The 11,818-nt window shown below is 39.0% G+C and overlaps 1 protein-coding gene across 1 annotated transcript; it reads right to left on the bottom strand.

The window, feature by feature from the left end:
- Positions 1-410: 410 nt before the first annotated feature.
- On the bottom strand, positions 411-4,926 carry LOC138901630 (uncharacterized). Its single transcript, XM_070189409.1, has 7 exons — positions 4,843-4,926; positions 4,465-4,635; positions 3,876-4,160; positions 3,536-3,682; positions 2,984-3,286; positions 2,652-2,842; positions 411-609 (listed from the first exon to the last, which is right to left on the bottom strand). The coding sequence occupies exons 1-7, from the start codon at positions 4,924-4,926 to the stop codon at positions 411-413; spliced, it is 1,380 nt and encodes a 459-aa protein (XP_070045510.1).
- Between the last annotated feature and the right edge of the window lie 6,892 nt (positions 4,927-11,818).

Genomic DNA, 11,818 nt, shown 5'->3' with positions numbered 1-11,818 from the left:
TAACCAACTTCAACCAAACAGGTGCCTCCAGTTTCATCTTCTTCTTTGGAAATTTCTTATGGCGGCCAGTCTTTTTATCTCAGACCCAGGCAGCCACAGAATTGACACCACACAAAGTGTGTCTAATCTCGCGATACGTTGGGCGGATCATTTGGGACATCTGGAGTTTCCAAGTAGTTGCATATAGCGGTGGTTTAAAAGTCAATCAATCTACCTCGAATAGGCACATACGGCTCTAGATCATCCGGGTCAAATTTGATATATAACTCACAAACTAGGTTCACATTAATATCTCTGGGGTTTCCAAACATAAATCCCAATCCAAGTTCATGAAAATATTTCCATACTGACAGATACTTATCTCGTAAGCGGCGCTCCTCAACGGCCATATCAGGGTGCATATTGCTAGCTCAATATTCGCGCTTCCCCTGAGGCCTAGGGCATGAGGCTGCCATGGCTGCAACTACCCTCCGTCCCTCAGCCTGAGTGGATGTGGCCTCTCCCCCTTTTCGTTTCTTTGGTGGTGGTACGGAGGATGTCTTCCCTTTGGTGGGGGCACCAGCTTTGCCCTTTCCCTTGTCAGTTGGTCGCACCATTTTTGTTTTGTACCTACACAAATGAATGGAAGTCAACTTTAGAAGGCATTGCATCAATTTGAATCATGGTCATACGACCCCACATTTAGAACTTTAGCAGATGGTTGTCAAGTAGATCGAGGCTACTCAGACTTCACCTCTTGAATTTAAACAATAATTGGCGCTACAAGACAACAAGTTCATGATGGAATACAATGGAAGTGCAATGCTTGAACTCTTCAACCGGGCTCGGGTGAGCCACCCCACACTTAATTTTGATGCTCGTGATGCTTACAACCTACTAGTATATCAATCTCGTAGACTCGGGCTCCAATTGGGACACAACGTTCCTTTGAGGAGTTCTATTGAACATATGGTACGCACTAATATGGTTGAAGCTTTTGTGTGGGTGAGGGATTTCCTCACCCGCCCAAATCGGCTTGGGATTCGAGTGTAAACACTCTTATAAACAACAAGAATAAAATTCTTATGGGTTTCATGGGGTTGGGAAAAGCATGCACAATTTCTCATTCAAAGCACTCATAGATTTTGAAATTTACAATTTTTACCTCAATTATTTCCAAACTAAAGGAAAAGTAGAGAAGAATTCATACCTTGAATATTTTAGATGAGGAAAGAGTCTTCAATTAGTGATGATTTTTGAGAGAGTGTTTGGGTGAGATGAGAGTGGGAGGAATTTTGTTGAGAGAAAGAGAGAAGGATGAGGATCGCAGTGTATTTTTGTGTTTTTGGGTTTTTGTGTTTTTGAGAGAGTGTTTGTGTGTGTGCTGTGTTTTATTTTGTGTGAGGGTGTTAAAACGGGTGTTGAGGGGTTTTAAAAGAAGGAGAGAAAGGAAATCTTACCTGGCCTCGCGATTTGGGATGTAAGGTGCACCGCGTGGCAGAGTGGGCGACGCCCAATATGGGGCGCGATACAAGCCTGGCGATGCCAGGTGTAAAGAGAGCTTGACCGGACGACGGGTTGGGCGACGCTAGCTCTGTAGCGAGATCCTTTGTGGTTTGGAATCCTCCATAAGTCTATTTGGCCTCATACACGCTCTCGTACCTATTCAAACACCAAAATTCAACTAAAGATTATGTTAGTGCTTAAAATCAAAATTAAAAAGCTAATTAAGCTACACTATGAATTAGGTTGCCTCCCAAAAAGCGCCTTAGTTGACGTCATGGCATGACAAATATAACATCACAATGGGTTGCCTCCCATGAAGCACCTTATTTGACGTCACGGCACGATGCAAAATATTCCCTCAAGCATCCACCAAGTCTATCGAAGTTTTGTGACGACGAACGCCACCACTCCAATAGTGTTTGACTCTCTGCCCATTGACTAAAAATGTGCCATCGCTTTTGGGATACCATATCTCAACAACCCCATGTTTTGTAGCCCGCACAACTTCAAACGGACCCGTCCATCTAGACTTGAGCTTCCTAGGAAAGAGCTTCAACCTTGAATTGAATAGTAGAATGGCTTGACCTGGTTCAAACTCACGATGCAAAAGATATTTGTCATGCTATCTCTTTGTTTTCTCTTTATACAACTTCGCATTCTCATATGCGTGTAATCGAAACTCTTCAAGCCTATTTAGTTGCAACATCCGTTTTTCCCCAAATAGATCCATATCGAAGTTGAGCTTCTTGATCTCCTAATATGCCTTGTGCTCAAGCTCAACAGGCAAGTGACAAGGCTTCCCATAAACCAACCTGTACGGTGAAGCGCCAATTGGAGTTTTGTATGCAGTGTGATATGCCCATAAAGTGTCATCCAACTTGCTAGCTCAATTCTTCCTACTTGCACTCAATGTCTTCTCCAAAATTTGCTTCACCTCCCTATTCAAAACATCAACTTGACCACTGATTTACGGATGATAGGCAGTTGTGACCTTGTGTCTCACCCCATACTCTGCCAAGAGGTTGCCCAATAATTTGTTACAAAAGTGAGTACCTCCATCACTAAAAGTCGCACGCGGAGTTCTAAATCTTGTGAAAATATTTTTCTTCACAAAGTTCACCACCACCTTAGCATCATTCGTAGGCAAAGCCATAGCCTCAACTCACTTTGACACATAATCAACTGTAACTAAGATGTATTGATGGCCATTTGATGATGGAAATGGCCCCATGAAGTCTTTTCCCCAAACATCGAAGATTTCGACCTCAAGTATGACCTTCAATGGCATCTCATGCCTTCTTGAAATTGTACCTGTTCTTTGGTACCTATCACATCTTTTCACAAAATCATGTGCATCCTTGAATAGAGTGGGTCAATAGAATCTTGACTGCAACGCATTTGCAGCCATTTTGTCTCCACCATGGTTCCCTCCATACGGTGATGCATGACAATCATGAAAAATTGCTTTCATCTCCTCCTAAGGGATACAACGGCGCACCAGCTGATCTGCACATTGCTTAAACGAAAATGTCGCATCACATAGATAAAATCTAACATCATGAATGAATTTTCTTTTACCATCCGGTGACAATTCTGATGGAGTCACACCACTTACAATGAAATTTACATAGTCGGCATACCATGGGGTTGTGCCAACTATGATGGCTAACAATTGCTCATCAAGAAAACTTTCCTGAATTTTGCCCCCGTCATCAACATACGCGTGAGTTTCCAAGTGTGGCATGTGATAATCTACCTGATTTTCTATCCCCTTTCGATCTTTGATTTCCATGTCAAATTCCTGCAAAATAAGAACCCAACGAATTATTCTAGGCTTAGCATGCTTTTTCTCAAACAAATACCTAATGGTTGCATGATCTATGTAGATGATGACTTTAGTTCCCACCAAGAAGTCTCTAAATTTGTCAAACGCCCATACTACTACTAGCAACTATTTTTCTGTAACTGTGTAATTTATCTGAGTTGGGTTTAGATTTTTGCTAGCATATTAAATTGAGTGGAACACTTTGATTTGCCTCTGACCCAGTACAGTCCCAACTGTTGTGTCACTGGCATCACACATCAACTTAAAAGGCTCTCTCAAGTCTGGTGAGGTGATAATTGGTGATGTCGCCAATCTCTTTTTAAGCTCCCCGTACGCCTTCAAGCAATGCTCATGTGTATACTTCTCAAGCAACTTGCACAACAAGGTAGAAATCTTAGAGAAATCCTTAATGAATCCACGATAGAAACTTGCATGTCCCAAAAAGCTTCTAACTTCTTTGATAGAGATTGGAGGTGGCAGTTAGTCAATTGCATCCACTTTTGCCTTATCCACCTCCAACCCATCTTTGGACACATTTTTGCCCGAGTACAATTCCTTCTCGTACCATAAAATAGCACTTCTCCCAGTTCAACTCTAAGTTCATCTCTTCACACCTGGCAAGCACTTTACTCAAATTCGTTAAGCATTCATCAAAAGATAATCTAAATACCGAAAAATCATCCATAAATACTTCAACAAATTTTTCTACCACATCAGTGAAGATTTCCATCATACACTTTTGAAAAGTCGTGGGTGCATTGCACAACCCAAATGACATTCTCTTAAAAGCATAAGTGCCATAAGGACAAGTGAAGGTGGTATTCTCTTGGTCCTCTGGTGCAATTGATATCTGGTTATAGCCGAAATATCCATCAAAAAAAACAATAGTAGTCTTTTCCGGCCAACTTATCTAATATCTGATCAATGAAGGGAAGGGGGAAGTGATCCTTTCTAGTAGTATTATTCAATTTTTGGCAGTCTACGTAAATTCTCCAACCTATGACAGTCCTAGTTGGAATTAATTCATTATTATCATTTATGACCCCCATCATTCCACCCTTTTTAGGCACACACTCTGCTGGATTTACCCATTTGCTGTCAGAGATGGAAAAGATAATACATGCATCGAGCCACATTATGACTTCTTTTCTTACCACTTCCTTCATGACTGGATTCAAGCGGCATTGGTGTTCCACACTTGGTTTGTGCCCATCCTCCATGAGAATTTTATGCATAAAAAACACTAGGCAAATACCACAAATGTCAGCAATGGTCCAACCAATCGCACGCTTGTGCTCTCCAAATATGCAAAGAAGTTTTTCCTCCTACAAAATAGATAACTCAGAAGACACAACAATAGGTAAAGTTTCATCAGCACCCAAATAAGCATAATGAAGATGAGAGGGTAAAGGCTTGAGTTCCAATTTAGGAGCTTTTTCGATAGATGGCTTGGGGAGTGGCCCAGTTAATCTATCTAAAGGCTCAAAATTGATCCTTCTTTTGATGTAAGTACATGTATTTAGACGATGCACCATCTCCTTCACCTCATCATCCAAGTCAATGTTGTCGAACAACATAAGTGCTTTCTCTAGAGAATCATCCAGATATGTACCCATATATTTCTTTTTTCTTCTTTTTCGATCACGGATATCATAGCTAGATACTCAGAGTGACTTACCAGCTGGATCACCTTGTACACATTAAAGACTGCTTAGACATTATCAACCCGGAGAATCATTTTTCCTTCATAAACTTTTATCACAGCATCAGCGGTGGCTAAGAGAGGTCGTACCAAGATGATGGGGACATGTTCATTAGCTTCAAAGTCCAGTATAATGAAATCTGCTGGAAGAATAAATTGCCCAATATGTAGTAGCACATTTTCTATCATCCCCTCGGGACAATAGATCTATCAGCAAGCTGCAACATGATAGTGGTTGTCCTTCGGGTCCCCAACCCCAATTAACTGAAAATTTAAAGGGGCATAAAATTTATGCTAGCCCCCAAATCACAAAGTGCATGTCCCACATCTACCTCACCAATTCAAACTGGTATGGTGAAGCTCCGCAGATCCTTCAACTTTTGGGGAAACTTTCTTTGAATTCATGAAGTGCACTCTTCAGTAAGTGCCATTGTCTCAACTCTGTAAATCTTCTTTTATTAGCCACAATATCTTTGATGTACTTGGCATATTTTGGAATTTCACGTAACACATCAACCAATGGGAGATTCAATTGAATTTGGATTAGCATATCAAGATATTTGTTGAGCATCTTGTCATCATTTTTCTTCTTTAATCTTTGTGGGAAGGGAGGTGATGGCCTCACAACTGGAGTCTTCTCACTTTCCTTAGTTTCTTTCACAGTTTCTATCATAATTTTAGCAACCAGTTCGCCCTCAGGAGTGACTTTTCCTTTCTTTCTTTTTTGGTACTTCTTCCAATTATTTGCCATTCCTCAAGGTTACAACATTTACTTGATGATTCTTATCTGTATCACTTGGAAGGGCCCCTGCAGGTCGAGTATTTTGTTGTGCAGCCAACTGCCCAATCTGCCTCTCCATATTTTGAAATTGAGTTCTTAGTTGTTGGTTGCCTATTAACATCATTTTCAACATATAATTAGTGCTTTGTTCTACATGCTGGGGTGGCTTTTGAGGCTTATTGTAGTTCCCTTGAGGTCTATATCGATTTTGAGTAGCCTGGTTCCCACCCTATGAGAAATCGTGTGATTCCTCCAGTTGGGATTATAGGTGTTCATGTATTGTGTGTTCTAGTTCATTGGACCTCAACCTTGTTGGACCACATAATAAATAGATTTGGGATTCACCGTACATTGGTCACTCATATGACCATCTCTACAAATTTCACAACATATGGCCATACCTTGCACCTGATGCCCTTGACTCATTGCCATCTTGGCCACTTGGTTGGTCAGTTTAGAAATTTCTTCCCACATGGCTCACATCTCATCTAGCTCAAGTGTACCTGTTGCTTTCTATTTTATCATCCTTCTTGGTTCACCCTCACCCTGCCAGTTATGATCGTTTGCAGTGAAATTGTTCAGCAGAGTCTGAATCTCACTGTATGGCCTTTGAACTTCCTCCACAAGCTGAGTCTAGATTCAATTTGGAGTCTCGTCCAACCCATCCACAAAAGTATGTCCTAGCACCTCATCAGTCTGACAGTGATGTGGGTAGTCTCTGAGTAGTTTTTTGTATCTTTCCCAAGCTTGACAAAGAGTCTCACGGCTTGTTGAAACCCAAGAATATGGCTTCTCAACGCCTTTGTCTTCTTAGTGGGAAAAAACTTGACTAAGAATTTTTATGCTAGATCATCCCAAGTGTGGATCGAGTTTGCGGGCTCAACCATTCCTTTGCTTCCCCCATCAGAGAAAAGGGAAACAAAGTTGATCTGACATATTCCTTGGAGATGTTCGGATAGTTATATGTATATGTAATCTTCAAAAAAAATTGTATATGCCTTTGGGGATCTTCACTCGACAAACCCACAAATAGCCTTATGGATTGAATTAGTTGCACCATTTACTACTTCAGCTCGAAGTGCCAGTTATATCAAGCGTCATGATAGCCTGAGTCATGTTCGTGAGACTAGTCCTTGCAGCCTCAATCACAGGTCTCTCTTCATTTTCTGCCATCTCGATAGGCTATGCTTGGACTACAATGCCCAACTCTGCAATTCTTGCTCTTGCTTCCGCCTCCCTTCTTAACCCGTGGAAGAGTCTTTCGGGTTTAGGATCAAAAGGCAGAAGATCGTTAAACTATTACTTCTTCTTATAATTCAATGTGAGCACCCGTAGAGTCAGAAATAGCAAAACAAATTAAATCTCGAACAAGACAAATAAAAGCTTGTTTCAGACAAGTAGATAATTCCTAAATCCCAAGCAACGGTGCCAAAAACTTGTTGGGTCCAATCACATACGTATACGCGGTCGATAAGTAATAAAGTGATAAAAAATATCATTCCTACAAGGATTTATGATAAACTATTGTCCAATCTAAACTATTTATAAATTTATTGCTCAAGTGGTTGTCAAGAAAATGATTGTAAATTTTATTAACTAAATTACTATGAAATTAATAAGCAAATAAGAAAACGAGATCGCAAGTAGAGGAAACAAAAACTTAGAAAAAAGTCAATGAGATGGAAATATTCCAGGGTTATGGGATTAGTGTCTCTCCTATTGCGTTCTTTCGGTTGATTTAATCACTAGATTTATCTAATTTGTTGATTAGCAGGGTTTATTATGTTCATGAAGTTCTTTCGAGGTTTCGCTCGCCTATTCAAGCTAACCTAAGACTATATGTTTATAGAATCAGAATTAACAAGAACACATCTGTATTTACTGCAAAAATAACCAAGTAAGGCAACTAGAATATGTCTATCCTAATCGCTAATCTATTCTCCGATGCCCGGATTCAAGAACGTACTCTATCCAATCTTATATGCAATCTATAGCACTTTCGAGTTCACCTATAAATTCGTAGATAGGACTTTATTGTTAGCTACACAATAGAATAATTAAGTGAGATATTGAATAAACAAATTAACATGATAAAATCAAGTGATATCATCAACCGTCAAACAACAATAGTCAATAACAACCCATAACCCCAGAATAATGAGGTTTTTAGTCACTCATATTCATGACAATAATCAAAATATTATTTTTAAATATAAAAGCTATGAATATTAGATGAAATATGGAAGAATGACGAATTTCGAGCTTCGTTTGTATTTATTTGCCTTTTTCTCCCTCAAATATTGACCAACCCCTCACTAATCACGTTTAGGGGTTATTTATAGGTTAGGGTCGGATTCCCCAAGCCCAAATCCAATTAGAAAATATTTAATGCACGAACCAGGAAAGGACCAGGTCTCAAAGCTCGCGAGGCCTGGTGTGCAGCGCACCTTAGAGCAGGTGTCGCCCACTCCAGCGCCCAGTTGACCTCGCTAGGACCAGACATCACCCGGTCTGGAGCCTGGTCTAATTTTTAATCTTATCATGCTCTTTTGTGTATATTTAACATCCATGTGTGTAACCTTCATGTATTTTTGTCCCTCAACAATCCTAAACATAAAAACGACATAATTAAGCTCAAACGTCACACATTTAATCATTAAAACTTTACAATTTAAGGTAAACAATGCACTAAAAATATACATTTATAGCCAAACATCAAAATCTTCAATCAAATGCCAAAATCGAAGATGGAATCATGGAATATAATCAAAACCGAGTGGAAAACACCTCCAAATCCATGTGATATAAATTGCCTCCAAAATCGCCTAAATCCGAGCTACATAACTCAAAATATGATAAAATGACCAAGACCTTCGAAATATAGTACTTTATACACTGCTCCAGGGGTACCCTTCGCGAACGTGGAAGAGGTATCAGGTTCGCGAAGCACAAACTCAGTCGACCACAAAATTACCCTTCACATTCGAGGAACAGTCCTCGCAAATGCGATACATAACCGGATCAAACCTTCGCGAACATGGCAATGACTTTGCAAACGCGAAGACAATTCCTCTGGCTCCCAGCTCTCCTACGCAAACGCATGATCCAAGGCTCGAACGAGGATAACAATCATCTCAACCTTTCACGAACGCCTTCCATATACCACGTCTACGATGAACAAATCTACCAGCAGACTAAGACACGCGTTGCGATCACGGCTAGACCTTCGTGATCGCAGTTGGACCTTCGCGATCGCGAAGAACACCAGAGGTATCATATTATAGTAGAAACTATCAATGCATGCAACATCGAAATGGTCCAAAATCAATCTAAAACACACCTGAACCCCTCGGGGCCCCATTCTAACATACCAACAAATTCCAAAAAATATCATTGACCCACTCGAAGCCTCAAATCACATATAACAACATCAAAATCATGAATCGCACCTCAAATCGAACTTAATGAACTTTTGAACTTTTCACTTGCAAAACTCATGCCGAACCATATCAAATCAACTCAGAATGACCACAACTTTTGCACACAAATTTCAAATGACATAAAGAACATATTCCAACTCTCGAAACAACAATATGAATCCAATATTATCAAAGTCAACTCCGATCAAACTTATGAACATTCCAAATCTTCAAATTGCCAACTTTTGCCAAATAGTGTTGAACCCTTGTAGAAATATCCAAATGTCAATCCGGGCAAAACATTCAAACGCCAATCCGGACATACGCCCAAGTTCAAAATCATCATCCAGACCTATCTGAGCCATCAAAACTCTGATCCGAAGTCAAATATACAAAAGTCAAACTAGGTCAACTCTTCTAATTTAAAGCTTCCTAGCTGAGAATCATTATTTCAAATCAATCCCGAATCACCCGAAGACCAAAACTGACGATACACACAATTCATAATACATCATACAAATCTAGTCAAGACCTCAAACCACCGAACGAAATGTAAATGCTCAAAATGACTGATCAGGTCGTTACACATGCGAAAACGCTCCAAAATTTTAGACTCAATAACTTTTTGAAACGGTCTCTTTGGATCTTAACTCCAAAGATATAGTCTGCCTACCCATATCTTTCATGTCAAATGACTTTGAAATCCATGACTTGATAGTTTTCAAATACTCCAGATTGTTTTAGACCAATAAAATATCATCCACGTAAAGATAAAGAATTACAAACATTCTATTGGAGTTCTTCACATAAATACAATGGTCTTAATTGATCATGGTGAAATCATACGAGATCACCTCCTTGTGAAATCTCAAATACCATTGCCTTGAAGATTTTCTCATGCCATAAATAGATCTTTTCAATTTACAAACCTTCTTTTCTTCGCCTTTGACGATGAAGCCTACAGGTTGTTCCATGTAGATTTCTTCGTTTAGTTATCCATTGAGAAAAGTTGTCTTCACGTCCATTTGGTGTAATTCCAAATCCAAACGTGCAACAATAGCCAAAAGTAAGCTAATTGAGGTAAATTTCACAACTGGTAAAAATATTTCCTCATAATCCATTCTAGCTTCTTGAGTAAAGCCTTTAGCCATCAATCGTGCCTTGTATCTTTCTATTATCCCATACTCGTAGCGTTTAACTTTGAGAACCTAGTTGTTCCCAATGGCTCTACGCCCAGGCGGAAGGTCAACTAGATTCCAGACTTTGTTGGTTTTCATAGACTCTAATTCTTCTTTTATTGCTTTCATCTACTCATCTTTTTCAGGGTTTGATAAAGCCTCAGTCACAAACTTTGGCTCATCCATTTCTACGGGAGATACCAAGAAAACATAATATTAAATCTCATAAGTACATTTGGGTATATTTTTTCTGGTATTCTTTCGTAGTTGAAATTCAGGTCCGTCAGAAGGATTTTGGGATTGAGAATTCCCACTCCCACTCGGATCAAGAACATGATCCTGATTAATTTGATTATCAATCGTTTCATAAGACACTTGCTGACTATTTGAGTTTAATATTTCATAAAGAGACTTTCCATTCTTTACCTCGCCTTTCTTTGGAAAATTATTTTCTAGAAATGTGGCATGTCGTGATTCAATCTTAGTAACACTTCCATCCTCTATTTTACCTATGAACATATACCCTTTGGAGTATTCTGAATATCTTATAAAGATATATTTCTTGCCGTTTGGGCCTAATTTACCAGACTTGTTAAAAGAATCTTTTACATATATAGCACAACACCAAGGTCGTAAACCATTTAAGTTTGGTTTATGACCAGTTCAAAGCTCATAAGGAGTGGAAGAAACTTATTTAGAAGTCTTTTCATTCAATATGTAGGCTACAGTTAATAACGTATCTTCCCAAAATGAGATAGGTAAATTTGTATGCGCCATCATGGACCTTATCATGTCCAATAGTGTTATATTCCTCTTTTCTGCTACACTATTTTGCTGAGGTGTGTAAGGAATAGTTAACTGCCTGGTGATGCCCTTTTCGTTACACAATTCATCAAATTCTTTTGATAGATATTCGCGTCATCTATTGGTTCTTAAGTTCTTAATCCTTTTGTCTAATTGATTCTCAACTTTATTCAAATATTTCTTAAAGCATTCAAGTGCTTCAGATTTATGAGAAATCAAATAGACATAACCAAAGCGTGTGAAATTGTCAATAAACGAAATAAAATATAAAGCACCAGACCTAGCCCTCACATTCATTGGACCACAGATATCATAATAGATTAATTGCAATAGAAAATCAGCTCTCTTAGCCTTTCTAAATGCTCTACATGTAATCTTTCCGGCAAGACAATTTTCACAAGTTGGCAATTCAATTTTGGAGAAAGAACCCAAATATCCTTCCTTAGCCAAATTATTCATTCGATCCTGCCATATGTGACCTAATCTTGCATGACTTGTAATAACATCAAAACCATTATTACTAGAATAATATGCCATAACACAATGGTCAATATAGTAGTTATACGTAGAAGAATTACAATCTAACACAATAAAACCATCATAATAATGTCCAAAATTATAAAA

This window comes from Nicotiana tomentosiformis, chromosome 11 (genome assembly GCF_000390325.3).
Source record: "Nicotiana tomentosiformis chromosome 11, ASM39032v3, whole genome shotgun sequence".
In the NCBI taxonomy this organism is placed as follows: Eukaryota; Viridiplantae; Streptophyta; class Magnoliopsida; order Solanales; family Solanaceae; genus Nicotiana; species Nicotiana tomentosiformis.
This window is presented reverse-complemented; position numbering and strand designations above follow the sequence as displayed.

Bases quoted from the DNA above. Each gene is read 5' to 3' on its own strand.
- LOC138901630 (XM_070189409.1), bottom strand. From the start codon at position 4,926: ATGGGTACATATCTGGATGATTCTCTAGAGAAAGCACTTATGTTGTTC. The intron at 4,161-4,464 runs GTAAGAAAAGAA...GGCTATAACCAG, and splicing joins ATCCAGTCATGAAGGAAGTG to ATATCAATTGCACCAGAGGA. The intron at 3,683-3,875 runs GTACGAGAAGGA...TTGTTGTGCAAG, and splicing joins GGGAGAAGTGCTATTTTATG to TTGCTTGAGAAGTATACACA.